This window comes from Terrapene carolina, unplaced genomic scaffold, assembly GCF_002925995.2.
Source record: "Terrapene carolina triunguis isolate 2854851 unplaced genomic scaffold, T_m_triunguis-2.0 Scaffold67, whole genome shotgun sequence".
Classification (NCBI taxonomy): Eukaryota; Metazoa; Chordata; order Testudines; family Emydidae; genus Terrapene; species Terrapene triunguis.
In genome coordinates this window covers 46876562-46903575 of record NW_020664418.1, presented here as the reverse complement: position 1 = coordinate 46903575, position 27014 = coordinate 46876562, and the positions used below count along the sequence as shown (strand labels likewise).

At 46.5% G+C, this 27014-nt stretch overlaps 1 protein-coding gene and 1 non-coding gene across 2 annotated transcripts; one reads left to right on the top strand and one right to left on the bottom strand.

Moving 5' to 3' along the window:
- Positions 1-112: 112 nt before the first annotated feature.
- Positions 113-24562, bottom strand: RAB11A (RAB11A, member RAS oncogene family). Its single transcript, XM_026648385.2, has 5 exons — positions 24435-24562; positions 13854-14049; positions 12294-12487; positions 9108-9188; positions 113-1725 (listed from the first exon to the last, which is right to left on the bottom strand). The coding sequence occupies exons 1-5, from the start codon at positions 24472-24474 to the stop codon at positions 1586-1588; spliced, it is 651 nt and encodes a 216-aa protein (XP_026504170.1). The 5' UTR covers positions 24475-24562; the 3' UTR covers positions 113-1585.
- A 645-nt stretch (positions 24563-25207) lies between these two features.
- TRNAQ-CUG lies at positions 25208-25279 on the top strand. The gene has a single exon. It is a non-coding gene; the product is annotated as a tRNA-Gln (tRNA).
- The last annotated feature ends 1735 nt before the right edge of the window (positions 25280-27014 follow it).

The window sequence follows — 27014 nt, the reverse complement described above, 5'->3', positions numbered from 1 at the left end:
CTTCTATTACAGGGCACATCCTTAGTTGCATACATAACATGTACCCTGAAAGATGACCCATCATTTTGCCAAGACAAACTCCAGTTCCCAAAAAAGTACCCATGACACTATATGGAATAGTCCCCTGTAATTCTTTATTATCATGAATGACTGTATTTTAAATCAATATTTAAAAAAACAAAAGAATCAAGTTACAGAACGTGCATAAAATACAAAGTAATTTACAAACAGATCCAATAGCATCTTCAGAACTGATACACTAACAGGAGAAATGGATAAAAAAAAATGACTGACTACAGCAATGCCTTCCGTGTGCCTTACACATCATGAGCACTGCAAGACAGAAAGGTTGGCTAATAAATGCAGCAATTTGTGCATGCCCACACACAGATGTTCCAGGTTGATTGTATCAGTGTCTGAGGAATGTCTCTCCTCCCACCCACCCCGCTCCAATAGTTTTTCATAGCTTTTTAAGTACTGTAGGAGTTTAAGTGCCAATAACTCAAACCATTTAGTGGACAGTTCGGAGATGAGAGAGTATTATGCAGTACTTTCAACAGTGTAGTGACAGAAGGCACAGTTCACAACCTTATCCCTCAACAGTCTATGGCAACTGCTGACTGACTTGTACTGAAATCAGTCTATTAGACTTTAAACATCATGGAAGTTGGTGACCCCCAGCATTAAGCATTTGCAAATATAAATAAACTATGGGTACATGATACAATATCCCTCAAGTTTTCTACTCATCGTGGAAAGGAAGAACTTTCTCATCCTCTGATACTGCCTGTACCATGGAGTGCAATTCCTGGGCAACACGAAGTGCTGCAAGTTCCAATATTAGAGAGAAAAGTGAATCCGTTACTTAGCTCATGTTGCTTTGTCTTATTTCAGAAGAGGCACCTTGAATGAGCTCCCACCACTATCTCCCATTTCAGCCTCCCAGCAGCACTTCCTCCCATGATGACCTCATTTGCACAGTAATTAGAACTCAAGAGCACCATTGCACATAATGAAGTCTGCAGCTTCGATGCAAAACAAGAATCGTTTTTGCCATAATATTTACTAATAAAAATCCACATACCTTAACCACCTCAAGATGTAACCGAAACATTTAGCTTTACTGTAAAATTGCATTTAAAGAGCAATGGGTGTTTCACAAGCAATTTTTGGATGCAAGACATAACAGCTGGAGTGGGGAAAGATGATCTAGTTTAAATAGCCCAGAGATATTCACTAACATTGACAGTAATGTTTTGGGAAGGTCAGAATTAACATTTCTGAGCTGGATTACAAAATGACATTCTAGTAACCCAACTAGTGGTCATCATGTTGGAAAGTAATCAATTAGAATTTCAAACAATTTATTAAACCAAGACTGGCGAGTCAGAGTTGTGAAAATGCTGCAGCCATTTGGAAGCAATAATGAATTTAACACTAAAATCAAAGTGTTAAGACATGAAAAAGATCAGAAGGAATAATAAGAGGAAGTAATTGAACACAAAGAAGAAACCACAAGAATTACAAATATATTTAAATCTTGGACCTGGGGAATATACACAGCCTTTTAGGAAAGAAGAAACAATTATATATTCTGACAGCACTGCATCTTTGGTTTGTTTTCAGTGGTTGGTGGGACATGGATGGGAACCACATTGTTGCTTGGAGACATATCATTTTCACGTCTGTCTGACATTTGCTTTTGAGAAACAATACGATAGATCTCTGCGAAACGAGAACAGAAACCAGTTACTATGCACGTATTTTCAATCACAGCAACACCAATAAGTTACTCAAGTTTAGCATCTTCTGGACTTTATATATAAACCAGCAAAGTTTGTCAATACCTGGTAACAAAATGAGAAGCACAGCTGTGTAGGTTACATCATATAGGTATCTTCACAATCAGTTCATCTGTACCACCCCATTTCCACTATCCTGTGACCAAGGCTCATTTGCTTTTTACAAGACTACTTATAGTTCCCTACACCTTTGCTTGTATTGTTACTTCCCTTGAAGAGAGCTATTTTGCAGCCAGAACTTGCAAGCAAGAGAATTAGGCTATGGGAGACTGAAATGCCCATGCTAGTTTTTAAGAGCTGTATATGGCTTTTGCTCCTGATGATCGTAAGGCTGTGGATACATCTGCAGATGCTAGCATGGCTGAATGGAGCTGGTTGGCTGCTACATTCCCACCTTTTGGAGAGGGCTCAGAGAGGCAGTTGCTCCAAAAGACCCTCAGGCCTATCTTATGTCTGATGTATTTGCTGTTGGGAGCAGTCTTAAATTGTAAAAAAATTTAGAGGTGTCCAGAGTATGGGACAGGCCTTGTTTATGTTTAGATCCAGGACACACAACTTGGGGAGAGGTATAGAAAGTACTCCATGTCTGAACAGCAAAGCTCTGACTTTAAATCTACAGACAAAATTTGGACTCCAAACTGAAAGAAAATAAAGCTTGACATGGAAAGCTCAGCTCAAATTCTTGTTCCATTCCTAGTGCCTCAGAGGTGCAGCACATACTTGGATTTGAAGCCTCACCTCCAAATGTCCTGGAGTTAGTGAGTGCAAAGCAGACCATGGGCATTAAGCATTTCTGCAGCTGTAGTGAGTGCATCTCAAATGCTCAAAGAGAAAGGACAGTATAACCGCGCTGGCTTTAGCAAGGAAACTTACTACTTGCCTCAAAATGGAGGCGTAAATGAGAGAATCTCTTGCAAATTCTTATTCAAAACTACAGTCCCCTTCCAAGCTTGTCTTAGGTAAGTGGACAAGTATTTTGAGCTCAGTCCAAAGCTACCCTGATTTCAAACTACAGTGAAGTATGCCAATTGGTACTGCCTCACCCTCTGCTACAGCCGCCAGGGGAACTGTTCTCCTGGAAAGGGGGTGAAAATAAATGAACTCCTCCACCCAGCAGTTTGCTGCTCCACACTACGCAGTACACCAAGAGTTCCGAGGGCTGGAGCACGAGACATTTGCACTTTACTCTTTCTTCTAGGGCAGAATGAGGGAAAAGCATAGCTCAGCAAATATCCCTCGCTGCACAAAAAGCTGTGATCCGAGTTCTCTTGGAGTGTCCCAGTCAGTTATCGGTACAATAACAATTGCCTGACTGGCACCTTATTTAACCCCAAACCAAGAAATATTTCCTCCACTAGAGAGTAGCATTTGTTCAGAATGTGAGCAATAAACTGCTTAGACGTGAACAGCCGGACATTTCAACACAAGCAAATTGAGCAAACGTGCAGATAAGTCTAACATTTGCTGCTAAGGGCTGAATACACACAGCTCTGTGTCTGCTTCTGTAGCTAATAGGAAGTGTGCTAGAAAGAGGTCTTCCAGCAAATGGGACTGGGATAAAGGTGCAGGGAAAGGGCAGCATTTTGAACAAGTTGTGAACAAAATTAAACCCCAGCAAATGCAGTCACCCAGGGACCGAACAGGCAAGTCAGACCTGAAGTTCTCCTGCAGGACAGGCAGCACAAGTGCATACAGCATCTGAATGCTGACTAGCAGGGCAAACGGACAAAATCACATGAGCCCAGCGTACAAGGCTTGTTAATAATACAAAGAAAATACCACTATCTGCCAGTGGCACATTTGTGCAGAGAAGAGCAGCAAGTTGGGGATTCAGAACTGACACATCCCACCTCTCATTAAATAAAAGAGGAAGAACCTGTTAGGATCATCTCACTTTGACACGGTTGGCTACACAAGTGAATTGCTGATCTAAGCAAACCCAGCAGTTGCCACACTGAAAGGAAGAGGGTTTCTGGTTTCAGAATTACTAGAGTTTTCAGTCAGGTCTTTCCAAAGCAGCCTGAAATAGCATTAATGGTCTCTTGTGCATAGGAGCAAATTCAGGTTGTAAATGGGGTGAACTTCAATGAAACACACACATTCCTCCAAGAGGTCTCCAGCACTTAAGTCCCCAGGATTGCGGAGATAGCAATTCTAAGGGCCCACGCTCTGAGTTTATGCATCATACAAAGTCTGTTCTACAAGCCAAAAACCCCCACACATCACCTCCCATGGAACACTTGGAAATTCTTCTTTAGATAACACATGCAGCTCATCATGCATCAGGGCATTTCACCCTGAAGTACTGCTGGGTGGGGTGGAATCGGAGCTCCTCAGGCATCAAGATCTCCAGGCCAAGTTTTACCATCACACGGCTCCTACTGACGTCAGTAGAGTTTCCTGTACATGTCCAAGGGCAGAATCTGACCTATTACTATTTAAGAACAAGTGAATGCTGCTGCCTTTACAGTTATAACTCACCAGCAGCACTTCAGTGGATAACCTCTGCAGACACAAAGCTTGAAAACAGTATTTTCATGAAGAAGCATTACTGAGCACACACTCCAGTGCATTAGCACTAACAGTCCTGTAACATTCAACATCACACCCGTCCTGTTCCACAGCGGCGAGCAAAGATTTGCAACTTACAAAAGAGGCTTCTGTTTTCACATCCCCATATCCTACAGGCTTCAAGCTCTCTCACCACCACTACCCAAGAATTGGATGGCATTTCACAGACTGATGCACTGTTGATTCCTCCTTTGGGTGCTGAAATTTACCCTGGTCTGACATGTGATATCTATAGCCTGCCTGCCGCACGGCATCATCCTGTGGCATCAGCAGCAGAGGCTTTGAGGCCTGCACGAAGATTATCAACATATTCAGGCCTATGCTATACAACTAGCCAGTCCCTAAGGATTGCATGCGAATGAAGACATGCAGGACGAGAGAGATTAATAGTTTACGCTCCATCCAGGAACAACAAAATCCAAGTCCCTATTAAGGCCTCGCACTGCGACAGGGATGGGCAAGTGACATTGCTCTAGGGGGAACCTTGCACAGGACCTGCTTAGCCCACTGCTATGTTGCCCTCATTCTTAGGCGCACCAAGCTCTTTAACAGGAAAATCCCCAGGTGGTTTGTCATTGGCGGGAACCCGCCATGGAAGTAACATTATAAATCACTAGGTGAGAAGGCAGCCCCAGAGGAAGGACAGAGCAGCAAGAAAGAGGCTGATGGGGGCGGGGGAGGGCAGAAGAGGAGGAGACAGCACGTCACACACTTGAGACCAGATTCCCATTTACACTAAGGCCACTGTCCCTTGCTCTGGCCATGCAGAGGATTTTACAGTGGCTGTAGTTATAACAAAGACTCACTGTAAGGCCCCCGTGCATTGCCAGAGCAGCGTGCAGCAGTGCCCGTGGGAATCAAGCTCTCGAGGGCTAAATGTTGCCTTGTTAACAAGGCCCTTTGGATCATCTGCTTTGGCTGCAGGAGGACAGACATTGCCCGATCTGGTAACAGTCCAGAACCTGTACTCCTGAGCAGCTGAACCCTGCACCAAGCTGGGCGCTCACTGGGCATGAGCTTCTACTCCAGCTACACCTTGTCATGAGCAACCAGGCTAAGAAAGGGCATTCTCCCCCCCTCCACCTGCAAGCGGGGTGGAGTACGTGCACAAGTGTAAGCTGCCAGAACACCAGAGGACCCATCCTTCCCATACCCACGAACCCTAACATTTAAAGCTGCTTTAAAAAAAAAAAAAAAGGAAAGGCTGTGAATGACACTGTTCTTATCGGGTGCTGGAGAACCCTGAAGTTGGCCTCGCTGGTCCTACACATTGCAGAGAAATGGCTCTGGCTAGAACGAACACCAGTTCAGCTGACGTGCAGTTAGCAGTGTTGGGAGCCCTACTACAGGCTGGCTGCCAGTGCTTTGAAACACCATGTCAGACCGGCTCTGTGCAGGGTTGCATAAGCATCTAGATGTGGAAAACAGCAGCCGTAGACTTTACAGTGCGGTTCCAGCCCTGCTAAGGCTGGGGGACGTGACGGAGCATTCACAGTCTCTACTTCTGTGTGTCACATTGGTTATTAGCCTGTCGGGTTTTAGGTTTATTATGGCTCCGATCTGATTTGCTTCACCCTCAACACCCTATTCGTAGAGGTGTCAGGGACATAACTCTTTGCCAAGAGTAAACTGTGCAGAGCAAGCAGGGGCTGGGTAGCACCAACCAATTTGAATTTCACACACTTGAAGTAACCCCCCCATAATCATTAGTAGGTTTTGGCTGGAAAGAGCCAGCTATGACAAGTGTTATCAAGAAGTTTACCGGGAGAACATTCATCCTTCACACGCCAGTTGAAGTGCGGATGGAGGCAACCTGCTGCTAATATATTTACTTCATTTTATCTCCCTGACACAGGAGCTCAACTAGAACAAGCCACACGCTCTCTAATCAGTAGAAGTGTTTCCTCAAACACGATCCAACTCCTCCTGAACAGGAACACCATCTGCATGCCCGACAATTCTTTATCTAAAATACTGTCACCACAACACGCAGGGAACATTTACATTTGTTGAGCAGCAACTAAACCTTCCAGAAGCCAACGAAGGCAGGATTTGATTCACTTATTCTCCGATTACAAAATGCACCTCGTAAAGGAAAATTAAGCATGGAAATAGAACGTCCACTAATTATAATCCAAAACAACTTCTGGAATAAAAGATGCTGATAAGGGCATGTAAGACAAGGTAGTATAGGCTGCTTTGAAAACAGCCTTCATTCATCTAGCTATTCCCCAAGAGGTAAATTGCTTCCCCATGGCATTAACAGTATATTAGTCTGATTGTGTAGACAAGACAGCAGCCTGGTGCAAACAACAAAAACTTTTTGCCTCAGCAAATGCCTTTATGGTGCAACAATAAACTAGGGGCAATTTGATGATGAGTTATACAGAATTTGACAGCTTTGGAAGAAGCCAACTTACACAGCATTCTATCTGCTGGATTTCCAGATTTCGGTTTCCTTTACACTGCCAGAGCTGAACTAATAAGCTAAATTTTAACACCTGTGCCAAGGGTCTTTACCCCTACCAGTCAAGATGGGGCAGGCAGTGTAGCTGAAGAGAAGCTATTCAGTTTGAAGTGTAGAACACATCCATAAATACACACTGCACACTCTGACATACATTCTGATCACATGCTGAAATGTACATGACCCTGGGAGATGGTGAAGGTATTTGGTTGCTGGGACTTGGTGGAGGGCAGTTAGAGAGACTGCTTCTCCCAAAACACTTGTGCAAAATGGGCATGCCAGAGGCTGAACCTTGCAGACTGCCTGAAATGAAAATGGATGGAATTCCAACAAGCTTGCTAGCACCTGTCTAATGCTGTCTACCTATTACACGTCAACCACTCCCCTGCCCCACACCCAGAAATAGCATCAGTAGATACTCAGCACAGAGAGATGCAGGTTAATAATGCTCCTTGTGTTGTCCAGTTTTATGGAGTTTACTCTTTCAGCCTTAATTTTAGTATTCATAACAATCACCACTGACTGATCTGAAGTTTTTAAAAAAGGAGCCACAAACAGTGATTAGAGCAGAAACTGGGAATCAGGACTCCTGCATGCTAATCCCAGCTCTACATGGACCTGAGCAAGTCAATTAACCTCCTTGGGCCTCCGATCACCTGTCTGTAAAATGGGTACACTTATGTACTATACAGGGATGCTGAGGGATTTGGGGTTTAAAAAAGCATTTCAGGAGCCTCCAAGAAACTTTAAAAAAGGAATTTCAATTGCAGTAATAATTAAGTGTTCTATTAAACAGGAAATTCATGAAGAAGAGAATCTGTCTCAAACATGTAGCATTCTTAAAAAATCCTGACACTTTGGGTACTTCCCTTGTTTAACAAATACCTGTCTGTTCTTGGCAAAACATGCCAAGTACCTAGGAGTCAGCAAGGACTGCTTCATTGTTCATACAACAGATGTAAGCTCAGACAAGATCAATTGCAATAAGTAATTGTCCTGCCTCAAAGTGATCTCCAAGGTAATTTCATGAATATTGAATGATTGCGTGCAAGTTATCTCCTCTTACATTTTCACATTCTAATATAGCTGTTGACAGTCTGGTCCTCTTCAGTGCATTTTAAAGACACAAAGTATTAAATTCTCTGGCCTATACATGGGCATTTTCCAGATAAGAACACATTCAAACAGACTAGTGCCTGCTACCACAGGAATGGAGGGTGGGCGGGTGCTGACCAATACAGAGACAGGTATAATTTAGAAGTAGGACTGCACTTCTACCAGGGCAGGGCAGCCAGCCAGGCACAGGATAGATGCAAAGGTATATGGGCTAGACCAGTGGTTCTCAAAGCTCTGTACTGGTGACCCCTTTCACATAGCAAGCCTCTGAGTGCGACCCCCCCCCCTTCATAAATTAAAAACACTTGTTTATATATTTAACACCATTATGCATGCCAGAGGCAAAGCAGGGTTTGGGGTGGAGACTGATAGCTTACAACCCCCCATGCAATAACCTCACGCCCCCCTGGGGGGTCCCGACCCATTTGAGAACCCCTGGGCTAGACTCACTGCTGAATACAGTTGCAGGGGCCCCACAGAGGAGCTGGTTGCAGCTCTCTGATGCTGTGGTTGGTTCTACTCCAGTCCTGGTCTTGTGTAGATTCTAGCAGTTTAGAGGGCCCTCTGGGCTGTTCTAATTTGCACTGGCTGGCTATAGCCAGTAAGGAGCAATCAACTAGGGAACTGTCGGAATTCGACATGCTGCAGGGAGCCATGGCTCCTCTTGCCCTACTATGTCATGGACTGCAGGAGGTGGGGTTCAAGCTGGCTATGCCTGCTGGGAATTCCAGATGTGGCCAGTTTCCAGCCACTATGTACTGCTTGTGCAGAGTAGAGGACATCTAATGTACTTGCATGGCCCCAGCACCATAATATCTGAGTGCCTCACAATCTTTAAGGTATTTATCCTCACAACCCTCATGTGAGGTAGGGTAGTGCTGCTCTCTCCGTTGTTTACAGATGGGGAGTTGTGGCGCAGAGGGGTTAAGCGACTTGCCCAAGATCACACAGGAAGTCTGTGACGGAGCAGCAAATTGAACCCGGATCTCCCAAGTCCTAGGCTAGTGCTGTAACCAGCAGGCTAGAGAATCTGGCCCGTGCTCTCTAAATCTAGGGGAAATTGCATGTTTAAATGGCAAAGTTGCACACAATCTGCAGTTCCTCCCCGGAGCAGCACACACACAGACCGCACAAAGCACTACAAGGCTCACCTGTCAGAATAGTCTGGAAAGCAGCTTCCACATTCGTAGAGTCTAAAGCAGATGTCTCAATAAATGACAAGCCATTCTTTTCTGTGTGGGCAGAGAGAGATCGTAAATTACAGTGCAGGCATCGCACAAGTGATTTTCATCAAGCAGTCCTCCTGTGCCAGAGACTGGATTTATTGCAGTTTGTGTTGAAAACCTTGTGTACCGATATAAGTGTAGTTACGAAAACAAATGTTCTCTCTTCTAAAGGGGACAAGGAGAACAGTGCTGTAACGGGGGTAGTCTGTCCCCTTAAGGACAGTAGCGCCTAAGGGGTCAGCCAAGCCTTGTTCTGTAGCATGGCCCTGCTGAGAGGTTTGGGGAGTTCTGAGGTACTCAAGGGATTAAGAAAATGGCAGAGGCAGCTATGGGGGGAGAGGAAGTGGTCATGGGGAGAATACTTTGTGTTTGTGGAAAATGTGTGCTACTGTTCCTTTAAGGGTCCAGAGCCAGGAGCCTTGTAACGAGGGCGGGGCAAGGCTCCCTGCTCTTCCAACCAACCAGGACTAGCTCTGGGAAAGAGGGCTGTATATATTCTGCCTCTTCTCTGAAAGCAGCGAGACACCACCAGGAGAAAGTTACTGCCCAGGAAGCTCTCCAAACCCAGGGAGAAAAGCACTCAGGTAAGAAGGGCCAGCCGGGGAGGAGCTCGTTAGAGGCCACAGCTGTCCTGAATTAATGAGCACAGTCCTCCTTGCTGGGCTGTGGGCTTCTGTACCAAGGAGGAGGCTGGGGGACCCCTGCACCTAAAGGGAAGCTCTCTTTATTAAACTAAATAAATTAGACCCTAAAAGTAGGGGGATATTGTTTAAAGACTCTGGATGAGGGTGGTTTATTTCTGAACTCCAGAAGAGGTAGCTGAGGGAACCAGGCCTGCAGGGCCTCCCCATACCATGAGGGGACACTAGGATGGCCACCTGCCATGAATGCCCAGTGCCAGTAACAACACACTCACAGGCTGCATGTTTTAGGCACCAGTCTACCCCAGAGGCTTATCACCCCAGTATGTGCTAGTGAGACTTTATAGCAGTGGTTCTCAACCAGGGGTATGTGTACCACTGGGGGACTTAGATGTCTTCCAAGGGGTACATCAACTCGTCTAGACATTTGCCTAGCTTTACAACAGGCTACATAAAAAGCACTAGCGAAGTCCGTACAAACATTTCAGAAACAATGATTTGTTCATAGTGCTCTGTATACTACACACTGAAAAGTAAGTACAATATTTATATTCCAATTGATTTTTTTTTATAATTATATGGTAGAAAATGAGTCCGCACTTTTCAGTAATAGTGAACTGAGCCACTTTTGTTTTTTGTCTGATTTTGTAAGTTTAAGTGGGGTGAAACTTGATTTACACGACAAATCAGACTCTTGAAAGGGCTGCAGCAGTCTGGAAAGGTTGAGACACACTGCTTTATAGTACTTCCACACAGTGGGGGGGGCAAGGGGGCTTCTAGGGTTATTTCTCAGCTAGTTCCATATCTCCGCCCCGCCACAGCAACTCTATGATGTAACTTCTTAAATGAGGTAGTGCTGCTTCTGCAGGGATAAGGTTGGGGGGGGGGATGTTCCAGTGTCCTGTAAAGGAGAGCTTGGTATCCAAACTTTCCCCCCCCCCCCCCCCCCCCCCGATATTCTAGAACCTCACTTCAGTGTCACCAGAGCACTGAGGTGTGAGTCGCCTCAGGCAAGGAGTGATCACTCAGAGTGCGGGAAGGGGCAAGGAGTCGGTTTTAGTTCTTTTAAGTTTGACTTCCATGTTGTGGTTTCTTCCATTCTCTCAACCTCAAGTTTGGATGTTAAGTGTTACATGAAATGGGGAAACCCTCCTGCAAGCATCTCAAAGCTGCCCCCTGTGTCAGAGGGGAATGATCCTCAGGGATTTTTGAGTCCAAAAATGCAGTTTCTGGTGTCGTCCTACTTGCATGCAAACATCCTCACTTAGCCTGTGAGGCAAGCTGTGTGCAAGCACCTGCATAAATCAGTGACTAACTATTATTAATGCAGGGCACCCAAATCCACGTTCCAGTACAAAAGAAACTTGGCCTGAAACTTGTTATTTATGAAGATGGCAATGACTGACCCAGGCAGGTGACCCCAGAATTTAATTGCACATTACTGAGATGATCACAATGTCCCTTCTGGCCTTAAAGTCAATGTGTCTGAGAGACAAAGCTCTCATTTGATGAAGAGGCCTTACCAGTTGAGTTTGGTACCTGCTGGTGGTGCTCAAAACCAAGTTGAACAGTCTCCTGTCTCTTGGCCTCTCAGAGTTGGTAAGACAACTCCCACCTGTTCATGGTGGGTAGGTGTGTGTGTGTCCTCAATAAATGTTCCATTCTATATGCATCCGAAGAAGTGGGCTGTAGCCCACGAAAGCTTATGCTCTAATAAATTTGTTAGTCTCTAAGGTGCCACAAGTACTCCTGTTCTTTTTGCGGATACAGACTAACACGGCTGCTACTCTGAAACCAGTCTCATGTCTGTATATTTGCTGCCTTCACTGCTGTGTCTACAGTTGTAAACGCTAAATAAAGCATGGGCGGCGGGTATCATAGGTATCAAACAGCCAGGCGTGGTCCTGCCCATGCTCTGCCCCTACCCCATCCTGCTCAGCAGCGCGCACCCTCCTGGCACTTCAGGGCTGGGGACGCTAGCCTGAGGTGGAGGCCGGCAGCTGGGGGGGGGGGGGAGACCCTCTGGACTCCTGTGGGGGGTGTGGAAGGGGAGGGGCCTTGGGCAGAAGAGGCGGGGCTGGGGGCTAGCCTCACCCAGCCAGCGGTTCACGTGCTGCCAATGAAATAAAAGGCGGGTCGGAGGGATTGGCAGTGCTACTACACAAGAGACTTAGGGTCTTAGCATCCCTGAGAGAGTGTGTTGGAGCTCAGGAACGCATGAGACGCTGCACCTGGGTTTAAATGGATATTGTCACAGCACAAATGCCTCTGGCTGATCCAAGGAATGGCAGCAGTATTGGTGCCATTAGGCTGCTTGCTGAGAGAAAAGCACCGATGTCTATGGCGAAGTGTGTTAACAGTGGGCTGAGAGGGCAAGTAACAACTCACTCCTTTGTTCTTTAAAAGCCTGTCTGTATTTCGAATCCCCAGAGAGGGGTTACCATCAACAAACTAGATTTAATCCACTAACCTGCAAAAGCTCTGGCCTCATCCGTAGGGACTGCACGCAGGTGACGCAAGTCACTCTTATTACCCACCAGCATAATGACAATGTTACTGTCAGCGTGGTCTCTCAGTTCTTTCAACCATCGCTCCACGTTTTCATAGGTAAGGTGCTTGGCAATATCATAAACCAACAAAGCCCCAACAGCCCCACGGTAGTACCTGTGGGCAGATGTGTATTCTTGAATCAGCAACAAACAACATGATTCAAACAATCTTCCTCTGTGCCGTAACAGAAGGTGAATCAAATCTCACTGACTGTGCTATTTGACAATCCATTCTTAGAATAAGCAGACCCAATTTCATTTTGTTCTCATTTACCTTACACTTTAAGCCAGACAGTTATTCCAATTAGGTAAGGCTGCTGCATGGGGACTAGTGGTGTCCACTACAGCATTATTAGGGTTTCTGCTTTTACAATAAAACTGATAAAACCTCAAAGTCCAAAAAACTTAAAGGGTTATAAATAGTTTGTAGTTAGCTGGGTCTCCAGGCTCTTTACACAGTGACAGGGCCGAATTAATGCAGGGGCTTTAGGGGCTGCAGCTAAGGGGGGCCCCCGCAGGCCCGATTGCTTCTTTTCATCCGGCCCACGGCAAGTCTCCATGCCGTGGGCCGGACCCGGTCCCCGAGCCTCGGGGCCGGGCCTAGAGCTGTGAGTGCTGGCTCGCTGATGTGCCCTTGCAGCCCCTAGGCAAGGGGCGTTCAGGGAATGTCTGTGCACTGCCCCCACCTGCGGGGGCAGCACCTGTGGGCACAGGCAGCTTGCACCTTGCAGATCAGCCTGGCCCCTCTGCCTAGGGACAGACATGCCAGCCACTTCAGGGAGCAGAACACCATGAAGCCAGGGCAGGCAGGGATCCTGCCTTAGCCCTGCTGCGCCACCAACCAGGTGCCGCTCGAGGTAAGTGCCTCCTGACCGAAGCCTGCACCCCTTCCCACACCCTAATCCCCTGCCACAGCCCTGAGCCCACTCCAAACCCCCAGGGCCCTCCAAAAAATCTAATAGCCCCGGGCCCACAGGAGAGTTAATCTGGCCCTGCACAGTGGGTAAGTAATATTGCTACTTACAGATGGACAGAGAAGCAGACAAGTAAGATGCCTTGGTCAGGGACTGGCTAAAGAACCTGGGGTTTGGTTTGGTTTGAGACTGCTACTCCAGACTTCCATCCATATATTAGCGACATCTGATGTACTTTATAAGATCCCAAATATCCCATTTCCTCTCACCAATATTAAAATAGCCCCATACACTCAGTGTATCTGAAGGGGGGCTAAATTAATCAAATTCAGAATTTTTAATAGAAATATATAACACTGAAGACAATTTGTACTCCTGAAACTCAGTAAGTTTGCCTACAAAATACCATGCTTTTACCAGTCTCAGGTTTAACCACTTTACAGGGAGATGTTTTCAAGCATTCATTATGGCACAAAGGATTCTGAGTTCTAATTTCTCTCAGATTCAGGAGAAAACTGAAACCAAACACTAGTTCCAGTAAAAATATACACTGTGCTTATCACTTACGCTGATGTTATAGCTCGGTATCGTTCCTGTCCTGCTGTGTCCCATATCTGAGCCTTTATTGTCTTGCCATCAACTTGAATGCTTCTTGTTGCAAATTCCACTCCAATAGTGCTTTTGCTTTCCAAGTTAAACTCATTGCGAGTGAATCGAGAAAGGAGGTTACTCTTGCCCACACCAGAGTCTCCAATAAGTACAACTAAAGACAAGACAAAAGTGTCATCAGAATTGCACATCATCCGCAAATATACTCCGAGCAATTGTTATAATTCGCTTTATTCACAGAAACATTTACTTTTCACAATGAGATGTGGGCAAAAGAAGGCAGCAAAGCCAAGCCAGCTGTCTTAACTTAACTGCTTAAATATTCTCCACGCTTCCAAACAAGTGGAGATACCAAATCCAACACCATTTGAACAGGGTCTTTTTACCATTGTTTAATTCAAATCTTAGTTTCCCACAGTGCAGTAAAATACTCCATAGTTATCTAGCTACTTATTATGGTCATGAGCCATATCTCTGAGCACCTCAGAAGGGCCAACAACTTGAATTTCACATCAAGGCGATCCTTGGAGTAAAGTCAGCTGGAGCTTGCCAGTTGTGTTTCTGTAACAAGAGTCCGTGGGCCAGATCCTGGCCCTCAACTAGATCTCCAGTGTGTCTTTTGGCAGGGAACCACAAGCTTCCCCAAGGGGAAAGTCAGGGATTCCTAACACCGGGGGAATCCCTGGGATGCAAAAAACCAACATGGTCAGTCAGCTTTGTCACCTTCTTGAGCCTGGTAGGGTGCAAGCAAAGCCACAACCCAACACATTCAGCAGTCCTCTGCTGGTAGAATTTGCTTTAGGATGCTGCTTTCCAGTGTAAAAATTAGAGCAGTCCATCATACCAGAGCCGTTTTGGCCTTTGCCCAGCTCCAGAATGAGTGGAGCAGAAAGTTATTAGAGCCCCCACCATTTTGCCTGCTGATTAAATCCAGCTCATCCAGACCCAGGAACCTGGCCCCTTAGGACTACACCACAAACCTCACCCCAGCTATGGTTTGGGGATTCAGCTATGGATACATTTGCAGAAGAAAGGAGACGGACAGCAGGTCCAAAATCCAATTCCTGGAACAAGTGATGATCTTGTGAGGGTTATTTGGAGCAGGCTGTGCTGCTGAGGTTAAAGATGTAGGTTTGGGTATAACCTAAGGGCTCACAACAGCGTGGAGGTGACACATTCGAACTCTAGCCATGCCATTCCTTTGATTCACAGCAACAATGGACCAGCAGGATGATCCTATGCCCTGACAGCGATAAAACACTGCACTGATAACAGGGAAAACAAACAGGATAAATAAGGGCCTAGAGAAGGAAGGCAGATAACGTTCCAGCTGGGAGTGAGTCAACGCCAGCAACAGCAAAGGAGAGCCCACAATTGCATGGCACGTGATTTTGCTGGGCAGCTTTTGTTTTTAAAGTCTGCAATATTTGCTCATAGCACCTCCGCTTTAGCATTAAAAATGGAGGTATTCCAGCACAGGTCCGTTGAGGATGCCTTCTGAAATAGTCACACTCTTTCAAGGTATAAGAAGAGTGGAATGGGGTAATTAAACACAGCTCAAGTATTAAAAACCAAGCCCAGGCCGAGTTCTACGTCTGCAGAGAGAACTGCTGCAGCTTAACACGGCAGCTTTCCCAGTTACTGTCCACTGCTTCGGAGTCTTCTGTGCCTAATTTAAAAAAATTCAAAAAGCAACACTGGTAAGAGGAATTTTCCTTTATTATAAAGGCCATCGCACCAGTGCCGCATCTTCTGAACTCCCCCCTTGCCACAAAAAGCAACACATACAGTAGCATCAAGAATGGCCTTAGAGGGAGTACTTCATGAAAACATCTTTCTGGCTTCCTCTGCCAGCTGACTCAGCAAGAAGCTAGCCATGCTGCAGAAGCTGTACGCAGCACAAAGGCTCGGTTAACCATTTGTTTAGAGATCGGGTAGTTTATTAGGCTTGTGACACCCACATTTGATACAGACAGAATCTGGCTTTTATTCAAGAATGACAGCTCACTGTTGTCAAATTTCAGTTGTCCTCCCATAGCTGATTTTGCTAACGTAGGAGATGCAGGATTGTAACAACCCAGGTGTGAGGGACAAGTCTATTTAATTTACTCCTGGGGGAATTCTGCTCTACCGTGCATATGCAGAATTTGCAGATTTCTTTGCTTCCCTGCAGAAAACCGTCTTTCTGACCCAGAAGCAAAGGGAAGCCACAAGAGTGGTCACATGCCCCCCTCACAGCAGCGTGGGCAAGTGGTTGCGGGTGCCCAGAGCAGCCAGCTGAGAGGTAGATCACTGTGGGGAGGCTGGGGATGCCCTGACTGGTGCCAGGTCAGACCCCCACCCTCCATGCATCCAGACCCCCAGCCGAGCCTCACCCCCTGCACCCAGAACTCCCACACCGAGCCCTACCCAGGGCTGGGGATGTGGTGGCTCCTACCCTGCCACCGGGCTCAGCAGCTATTCCCAGCTGGGCATGGGGAGGAACACACTTCCACTACGGAGTTGGTCAGACCTCCCCACCCCCAACTCCACTTCCTGCCCCATTGCTCCTTAGCTGCAGGGGGGAGGAGTCACTATATGGGGGGCTGTCCACCCAGCCCCCCTGCATCTGGATGCCCCCATACCCAGATCCCCCCAGCAACCCCTACCCCTCTGCACCCAGACCCCTCTGCCCCCGCTGAGGCCTAACCAACTGCACCCGGAACCCTCCCAACAAGTCCCTGTGCCTCCAGATCCCCACTGAGCTGCCCACACCCAGATTGCCCCACACAAAATCCTCTCACTCCACACCTGGTTCCCCCCCCACACACTAAGCCCTTCCACACCTAGATCCTGCTGGGCTGAGCCTGCCTGCCCACACCCAGTGTGTTTGACAGGGACGGGGAGGGCCCCGGGGTGTTTCTGAGGCAGGCCCAGCCATTGCACTGGGGCTGGGTCAGGTGCAACATCACTGTTGAGTCCATGTCCTGGGGGAGAGAGGATGCAGGTTGATCTCCCACCTTTGTGCAGCTGGTGGAGCCTCATTTGTTTATTGACAAATAGAATTTGCAGAATTTTTTTTGCACAGAATTCCCTCAGGAGTATTAATTGTATCAGTGTCACCTGACAATTTACCATAGGGTTTTCCTTTTGTTGGCAAAACTCAGTAACCAACAGGACAATGCAATTTTTGGAATAAACATGGGACTCTCAAGTAGCAGTAGAGAGGTTTTCACCTCTGCATTTGGCACTGGTGCAACTGCTGCTGGAATACTGCATCCAGTTCCAGTCGCCACAAATTTGAGAAGGATGTTATAAATTGGAGAGGGGTCAGAAGGGCCATGAGAATTATTAGAAACTAAAAGGTATGTTGAGAGACGGAGGGCTCGTCTACACTTACATTTTATAGCGCTCTAACTTGCTGGCTCAGGGGTGTGAGCTCCAGCGCTCAGAGCTGTGCCTCTCGTGGAGCTGGATTAGCAGGAGCGCATGACCACACTCGCACTTCCCGCGACAGCGCTTTGAAGTTTCTAGTGTAGACGTAGCCTCAGAGCTTAATCTATTTAGCTTAACAAGGTTAAGGGGGTGACTTATTAGTCTACAAGTACCTACATGGGTAACACATAGTTAATCTTGCAGAGAAAGGTATAACATGATCTAATGACTGGAAGTTGAAGCTAGACAAATTCGGACTGGAAATAAAGTGTAAATTTTTAAATGGTAAAAGTAACGAACCAGTGGAACACTTTACTAAAGTCATGGTGGTGTCCCCATCACTGACCATTCTAAAATCAAGATTAGACTTTTTCCTAGATCTGCTCTAGAAATTATTTTGGGGCAGTTCTATGGCCTTTGTTATACAGGAGGTCAGACTAAATGATCACAATGGTCCCCCTTCTGGCTTTGGAATCTATTAATCTATTCTGGCAAGCTTAGGCCAAGTTTTTACAATGTCAGAAATTGCATACCTGTAGAAGTTATTGGGAGAGGGAACCCTTCAAACTCCTTTTTACCAAGTTCTATTGCCTATACTCAAACTCCTAGCATCCAGTTGTTACGCTAGGGATTGAAGCGTTTTCTTGTTTAGGTAAGTTTCTGCTTTCCCCAAGTTCCCTATCCCCAGCAGGTTGTGTAGTATGACGCTGCAGCATGGATATCAACAAGTTTAGCTATCCCTGCTCCCTCCATCACCAATATTTTTGCTATTTTTCCTGAGTATTAAACATGAAAAACTTCAGTCCTTCCACAAAACTTGCCGTGGTTCTCTCTCAGCTGGCCTGAGTCCCATGCTGTTGCTGACCTGAGTGAACAGTTACTGTGCCAAATTTCAAAAGGCACTACAGTGATCCAATTAAGTGAAGAAAATATCAGACGCTCTTCCCCCATCTCTGTATTTCCTCCACTTAATTGGGCCACTGTAGCTCCCCTTGTACATGGCAGGGGAACTTTGCACAACATCAGCAGATAACTTGGCTCTAAGCCTGACAGAGGCAAAGCAAAGGCAAGATTATTATTCTTTAAATACTGTTAAACTGTTCATAGCTAACACACACATACTGAAAACTAAATTTGGTAACACTTTAAAACAGTCTCTTCTTCCCTCCACACAGACCCACTTCCATTCTGGCATTTTGATACCATCCAATATTCTTGTGAATCCTTAAAAATTAACATTTTCAGTCCTTCAGAAGCTTGATCCCATGCTTTCAGATAGAAACACACTGTGTACTAGCTCCAAAAGTTCCAACAGCTACTAAAATTCTGGTCAAAACTGAAGTGTGGGAGAAAAAACAAGGATGATCAAAGTGTAATTCAAAGGTCCTAACCATCAGGGCTTGAAAGTAATTATGTATGCAACTTTGGGGTTTCCAATGGGTTTTATGGCATTTGTTTCAAGGCCTACGGACTTGTCTACACTTACATTTTATAGCACTCTAACTTGCTGGCTCAAGGGTGTGAAAAATCACCCCCCTGCGCGCAGCAAGTCTGAGCGCTTTAAAGTGCTAATGTAGACAGGCTCCAAGTGCTGGAAGCCGTGCTGGAGGTGGATTACCAGGAGCGCTAGAGAGCTCTCTCGCACTTCAAAGCGCTGCCGCAGGAGCGTTCCCACGGCAGCACTTTGAAGTTTCCAGTGTAGACATGCCCATTGTGTGGCAAATTTAGGGTATTAGCAGTCACTGATCTAGGATGTAAGCCAGTAAGTCCCATACTTTGGAGCAGTCTATATCTGCACATGGCAATCGGGATCGGAGAAGTATCAAGGTAGGGAGAGCAGATGGGAGAAAAGGTATATTAAAAAAAAAAAAGCTACAAGACGACTCAGGCTTACAGAGCATTAAGGCTGGGCATCTGTACCAGCCACAGCCTTCACAGCTGCAGAATGAGGCCCAGAGAGCTTCCATAACCCAGCTGCCCACGAGCCACTTTCTTACTGAACAGTTCAGCTCACTACTCTTTGCTAGCAAACAAACTGACTACAGTATTTTTAAGAGGCGCCTCGGCAAGTGTTTTCCCAGTTTTCAATTGAGACGCTTCATTTTTAGTCACCTTGACTGATTGCAAAACATCATTTCTCCTTTGTGAGTTCACTCTCCCCTGCCAGGTTGCTGTATCTGATTGTTACTTGTGAATGAAGGTGAAAACATATGGCTATTTGTTTTTAATTCTCAGTATGACCAAATCTCTATGAAAGCAGCATCCAAGTGAACAGATCTTTGGGGCTATTTATAGTTAACCACCGTGCAACAGGGAAAATATTATACTTTTGTTAAATCATACTGAAATCTACTGTAATAGCAACTGAACTGTTGATCACCTAAATCTATTTACAGTTTAGGAGACTGCTTTCTTGTGAGTTGCAATTAATGAAATCAAACCAGGCTTAAAACTCTTGCCATGGTCCTTTAAACATGTGACACCACCAAAGCTAGCATGTCCACCATCTAGAACAGTGGTTCCCAAACTTGTTCTGCCGCACGGGCCGAGGGATGTGCTGGCCGCCACTTCCAGCAGCTCCCATTGGCCTGGAGCAGCGAACCGCGGCCACTGGGAGCCGCGATCGGCCGAACCTGTGGATGCAGCAGGTAAACAAACCAACCGGGCCCTCCAGGGGCTTTCCCTGCACAAGCGGCGTCCCAAGTTTGGGAACCACTGATCTAGAAGATCAAAAAAATTTATGAAAGATTCCAATTTCTAATACCGAGCTTCCATCCTATTAAAAGGTAGTCCTTATGTGATTTATGTTTAGCTAGTGCAATTAGTGTTAGCATGACACTAAGCACTTGTACAACACTTTACAATAATAATTCAGCTAAATGTTAGTAGTTACTGCCATAGCAAGTCCCGTATTTTGGTGAACGAAATGAAATTCCTTTAATTGTAGTTTGTTGTTTGTTCGTTTGTTTTTTTGGTTATTAGATTCTCTAGAGTTCTGTACAAGTCTAAAACATGTATATAAATTCAGCATCTTAGGCTGCATGAAAACCAAACTATTAAGATGAAAAGCCAATGACAAAAGCTATACAGCTTTTGTTCCCATGTTTAGCTTTTGCCTTAAAGCTTAAAAGCAACCATTTTCTCAAATGTTTCAACTAGCTAGTGAAATTATATTCTCAGACTCCAGTTTAAACATTAATGGTGAACCTATAACTACAAATTTGCATTGTCTAATGTATCACTGATAAAGATTGGGGTGGACTACAACACCTAACCGCATCATCATAAAGTTTAGGACACATTTACAAGCATTGAAAGGTTACTTCTGAAAACACTTGGATTTATTATTTATGCTTTTGTTCCCACCACAGAGAGCCGTGTCCAATAACAAACCTTTCCTATATTTTGTGTCTTTATATCCCTTATACATGTGAGGAACTCTATAAGAGTCTGCAAAGTTACTATACTATCCTTCAAATCTCTCCTTAAAACCCACTTATGCTGTGATGACCAAAAAAACCCTCTCTATAATGGCTAGGCAGTTGTTAAGCAGTGATAACAGTGAGAGGATAAACATAATGTGTTAATCTTGTGCCCTCCCCCTTTGTTTATCAACCAATTGTCTCATCTTATACTAACACCGGAGGACTTTGGGGTAAGGGACAGCCTGTTCTGTGTATCTGTAGTGCATAACACAACCCAGCTGGAGCCTCTAGGTAATACCATAATACAAATGAATAAATACAAATCTTGTTCTCTACATTCATCAGAGGCAGCAATGAGACTTGCTACATCACAAGAAAATGCCTTCACTTGTAATGGAGAGAGAGGCCCAAATAGGGTTTGCTAGCATTCTAAATAGCAGTGGCTTTCAGGCGACAGGTTTTTCCATAAACAGAGCAAGTATGAGACACTAATGAGAGGTCTGAAACCCAGAACAACAGGTTTGTGCAGCTTTAGCAGAGCTTCTTTGATTTAGCAATCAAGTTGGAGAAAAATGAGCAAGATGCAATAACGCCTCCTCCTGTCAAGCATATCTAACAGTCAGCTGATCGTCAGTGCAGTCAGGCCCAAATTCAGAAATGGGGAAGTGAGTTTGCTAGCTCACTGAGCTGTAGCTCAATGAAACATCCAGCCACTTGGACAACTTTTATTTCCATAAATATAGAACCACCATTTTGGTTGGAATAGTGCCTACGAACGATTTTTATAGAACTGAAAGATCAGGATGAGCATGAAAGAGTTTCACAGAAGGTGTAATTGACAATGTGCAGCAAAGTCATCTTAAGATTCGTATAACATATCCAATACATAAACTCACAGTGGGCAACAGTTTGCACTGTCTACTCTAAGGAGTGATATGCTGCTTAGATAACAGCCTGGTTCTACAACATGGGTATAAAAATATTGATAAATTCCCATCTAATCCTAAATAGGGTCATAAGAGGGCAGTGGCTGTCACAATGACTTTTTTTTTTCTAAAATAAGAGTAAAAAAAAAAAATTAAGTGACTGAAGATCATAGATCTCATCTGCTTTCTGCAGTGCAGCGTCCGAGTACTCTGGCCACTGCTGTCTTTCAAGCAGTCCAAAGATAGGAACCTGAAGGGCAACACATTGGAGTGGGACAGCCAGAAATGACAAAACCCAACTTTTTGTAAGTCCCACTGAACCATACTAAAGTCTTGAACAACAGAGTCAGGAGACAGCTAAGTTGCAACAGCTCCTCTGACTTAGCTGTCACTGTAGTGCAGGTTGGCCCATACCCTTGGTGCCAGCATTATCAACACAGATTTGGAGATAAGGTTGTCAGTCTCTGACTCTACAGAACAAACACTGTAGATCCTATACAAACAGGGGAGGAGAAGTAAGAGCAGGAATAAAAGATATCACCCGTTACTTTAAGGTAGGTTGAAGATTGAACTCAATCTCCTCATCCATAAGACCTCCCTTATGCTCACTTTATTTTCTTGCATTTTTCCTTCTTCTGAAGATAAACATGTGTAACATTTGGATAAGAGAAGTAATCAGTTTATATAAATTTAAACTAATGTTGCATTTTTCCATACAAAAGACATCCTTTAATATGTCCAATTTATACAATTTTTGTAGTGCTCGTGATTTAGGATGGTGGTTTAATAATTCAGTGTAAACAGTAGTGTAACCAAGACAAGAGCACTGGATGTGCTTAAATTAATGACCACCAAGATGGTTTTTCTACACTGCAAAAGGGAAATGGATTGTAACCTTGCCAGGTAACAATTGCTGTTGTAACCAGATTCCCTGACTTGGTTTTAGTTGTAATATATATTTACCCTGACAGATGATGTACTTAAGGAAAAGTATGGTAAAAAGCTGCTTTCCAAATGGAAGAACATACAGAAAAGTTTACTTAAGTTATTGCAATTAAATATAGGGGGAGAAAATTGTTGCATTTTCCCTTTTGAGGTCCATCCTTACTGCTATGACAGTAACATTTCAGAGCTCCTTTGCTATTACAAGGTACAAACTAATATTTTAAATCCAGTGTTCAATACATGCAGATTTCCACTCTAGTATTACAGCATGTGGTTACCTCTGAAATATTTTCAAAATAGGCAATTTAAGTGTTCACTTTAAAGTTAGTAAATACTCAATGTCACCATTTCACTGTGCTTTTGCAGCATGTCTTACTTATGAAGATTTCCAACAACTGCCGTTTCATTTTGTCAGAAAGATAAATGTTAAATGGACCATTTGCTACATTCTGATGCATCTTTAACAAAACTCAGTTGAACCAAAATGAGAAGAATCTGCCTAGACCCTGGAAAACAAGGAATTTCTGCCTTAATCTTCCGGGAGCTTTATGAACTGACAAGACAGGAAGTGAGGTCAGTGGGTGTGAGATAATGGTTACAGTAACCACTGGAGCAGAACTCCAGCACAGCAAGTAATGCAATATTTACTACTGCATGAAACTAATTGTGCTTATGATGCCAACGTCAACCCCCGAAAAGGCATAATTTGCCTTAACAATACTGTTTAACCTGTAAACTGTAATAGGAAGTGACTTCTACTTTCCCTCTGTGCAACCACTAGTTTATTTTATTCAGCACATTGACTGCTCTCTTCGTTCAGGAGCACAGCAGCACTGCACAAAGATCACAGCCCAGGATGACTGTTTCACATTAAAACTGCCCCAAGATTTAGTTTTATTTGGTCACTTTTGAGTGGGCTTGTCCAAAGCTACAGCCATCCCCTACAAGGCTAGTATAGCAATACTCACACCTCCGTATTTAAAACCAACACTCTACAAGTGCAGAAAATCTGAAAGGGTTTCTGGAGTTTTAACTTTGGTGATCATCATTCAGCCTTCTTTGGGCACTAATAAGAACCCTGGCAACACAAGGCTCCCTCCAAAACAGATGGCCGGTCTCCATCTTATAGTCGGACTATAATTAGAAACTGAAATGTACATGTTAAATCACGTGTTACTCTATCAAACCAAGAATAAGCCTCTCTGCCAACCATTTCCTCGGCCCCACAAAAGAAAACCAAGCTTGGGGTTTACTCAACCCCCAGGGAGAAATCAAAGACACTGAAGTTGCTTTGTGATGATGACGGAAGTGGTTTACAAACTAGTTTTTTGTTTGTTTGTTTGTTTTTACAGTGAAGCAACCTCCGGAATACACTTCAAAGCATCCTCTCAGTCAAAGGCTGGGGCGCACCAACCAGGACCACCAAGATGTGGCCCGGGACAAGACTGGATGGGGGTACGGCTAGGTGAGACGGTATCATCGAGGAGTCAGATTTCCCCGTGGGCATGGATATTTCAATGCAGGGACCTGGCCCAGAGCCGGGAGCATCTTGCACCGTCACAAGGCTGGCCCAGGAGAGGGGGCTGCTCCCCCCAGCCCACCCCCGCCTTGGGGCAGGAGAGGCAGGCCCAGAAGGGACGTTCCCCAGGCGATGCTCCGGCGGGGAGGCTCCGGGCTGAGCTGTCCCTGCTGCGGACGGTGCTGAGGGCTGCACGGCCTGGAGGCGATTCCCCCCCCCGGGAAGGTGACCTCCCCCCGAGGGCAGCGCCCCCGCGCAGCCGGGGCCCGGCGGGGGGTGGGCAGAGCCGGCGGCCGGCCCGCCCGCGTACCTTTGAAGAGATAGTCGTACTCGTCGTCGCGGGTGCCCATGGTGCGCGGAGCCAGAGAGCGGGAGCCGCCGCAGGACTGAGGAGCCGAACCCGGGGCCCCTCCTTACGGCCGCTGCGGCACTTCCGCTCTCGGCGCCCCGCCCCCACCGGAGAACTGCTTCCGGGGTCACCGCGCCCAGGGAGCAGGGCCGGGGGGGGGGCAGCCCTTCCGGGGTCACCGCGCTGACTCCGCCCACCGGCGGGGCGGGGCCGGTCTCTCACCGCGCTGGGGTGGCGCTTTGCGGACGGCCCCTCACGCCGTGATTCCGACCCGGCCCGGCAGCGCTGTCCCGCGCCGCGCCTCACGGGGCGATGCGGTGCCCGTGCCTGAGAGCGCCCTACCGGGCCCGCCCCTGGGCGTGGCACCCGGACTCCCCTCCGTCCCCCAGAGACGGGCGCCCCCCAGCCCTGTACCCGCCCGTAGCCCCGGCTATAGCCCGTGCCGCCAGGCTGCCCCCGGCTAGGCCCGGCCCGCCTGCCCCCCGCCCCTGGGTCTGTCCGCCGCTCTGCCCCCTGGGCCCGGACTGGGCTGCTCCCTTCGGCGCCGGACGGGCAGGACCCCGCCGGGCGGTCCCGCCGCCCGCATCACCGGGCGGGGGCAAGGGGCTGTGCCGGAGCAGGGGGTGCTGGGGTCGGGGCAAATACCAGGGGGTCTCTGGCGCTGGGTCGGAGCCCGCCCGCCCGCCCGCCCGCAGCAAGGATGACAGGCCGCCGGGGCGTCTCATTGCCAAGGCGGTTCCATGGTGTAATGGTTAGCACTCTGGACTCTGAATCCAGCGATCCGAGTTCAAATCTCGGTGGAACCTGTTCCTTTTCGCCCTCCCCCGAGCTACAGCCAGGGAAGGTTCCTCTCCATCTTACACAGCCTCTCCCGTGAGTTTAAAATAACAGAATCATTATTTTCAATAAAAATACGTTATTGATCCGTTTGGAATCCCTTACCCAGCCTAAGTGCATTGGGGAGTTGTTGTTTGCATCCCAGTAGTTGATATATAGTTTTTCTATTATCCTCATTAATTATTATTAATGTATCATTAGGGGTGGGTTAATATTCAGAAGGAGGCCACGGTGTGAAACCATGCAGCAGTCTCTTTACAAAGAGCAGCCTAGAGCGAGTTCAGCTGGGAGACTCAGCCAGGCTCACAAACCTCTCAGCAATAGCACAATGTGGGCTGACGCCATTCAAGTTACAAGCAAATCAAAGCTGAGTTGGGGTTTGAGTCCCTTTGCCTAGGCTAGGTCGAATCTCTCCAGTACAGGGTATTATTAGGGAAGTGCTTGAATTGAAAATGTGCAGCCTTCACATAGCTTTCTTTGGCCTTATGACTACAAAGCACCCTCTGGAGGGATGCTTTACATGCAAGTAACTCATCACCCACAAGGTGTGAACAACATAGCATAGGAGTTTTACATGGTGGATTTTGTACTCTAGGTATTACCAAGCACGGCACTCCGTACAACAGTCAATAGAAGGAAATGTTCTCCAGTGGTGGGAGTCGCCGGTGAGATGTCGGTGATCTGGCAGAACTGTCACATCAACAAGGACAGTGAAGGTAAGGGCATGGCTGCACTTGCAGATGTAGAGTGCCGGGAGTTGAACCAGCCCTCGGAGACAGCAGCAGGGAAAGCGCTGCCATGTGTTCACACTGACAGCTGCAAGCGAAGTGGCGTGGCCACATTTGTGGCACTTGCAGTGGCATTGGGAGCGGTGCATTATGGGCAGCTAGCCCACAGAGCACCTCTTCCCATTCTGGCGCTGTGGCTTGTGGGAAGGGGGGGAGAGCACGGGGCATCCTGGGTCCTGTCCCAATGCCCCGGGATGCATCGCTTCACATCCCAGCGCTTCCGTCCACATTTGGTGCCCGCCATCTTTCAGCGTTTTTTTTTTTTTTTTTACTGCGTGCTCTGTCCTCCTTTTCGGTCTGCGGGAATGGATCCCGAACTGCTAAGGAATATGCTGATGGGTCTCACCTGCACTTCACGAATTGCAGTCGAGTTACTCCTTAAGCTACAAAGTGACAGTGAGGAGTCCGACGATGATGTCAACACGCATAACGCATATGACACGAGATTGCTTGTGGCATTCACAGACATGCTCACCACAGTGGAACGCCGCTTTTGGGCTCAGGGAAACACTGAGTGGTGGGATCACATCGTCATGCAAGACTGGGATGACGAGCAGTGGCTGCAGAACTTTCGGATGAGGAAAGCCACATTTATGGGACTGTGTGCTGAGCTCGCCCCCACACTGCAGCGCAAGGACACAAGATTGAGAGCTGCCTTGATGGTGGAGAAGCAGGTGGCTATTGCAATCTGGAAGATGGCAACTCCAGACAGCTACCAATCAGTCACTAACCAATTTGGAGTGGGAAAGTCGATCGTTGGAATCGTGTTGATGCAAGTGTGCAGGGCCATCAATGGCATCCTGCTCAGAAGAACCGTGACTCTGGGTAATGTGCATGACATTGTGGCTGGCTTTACACAAATGGTTTCCCTAACTGCAGAGGGGCGATAGGTGGCACGCATATTCTAATTCTGGTA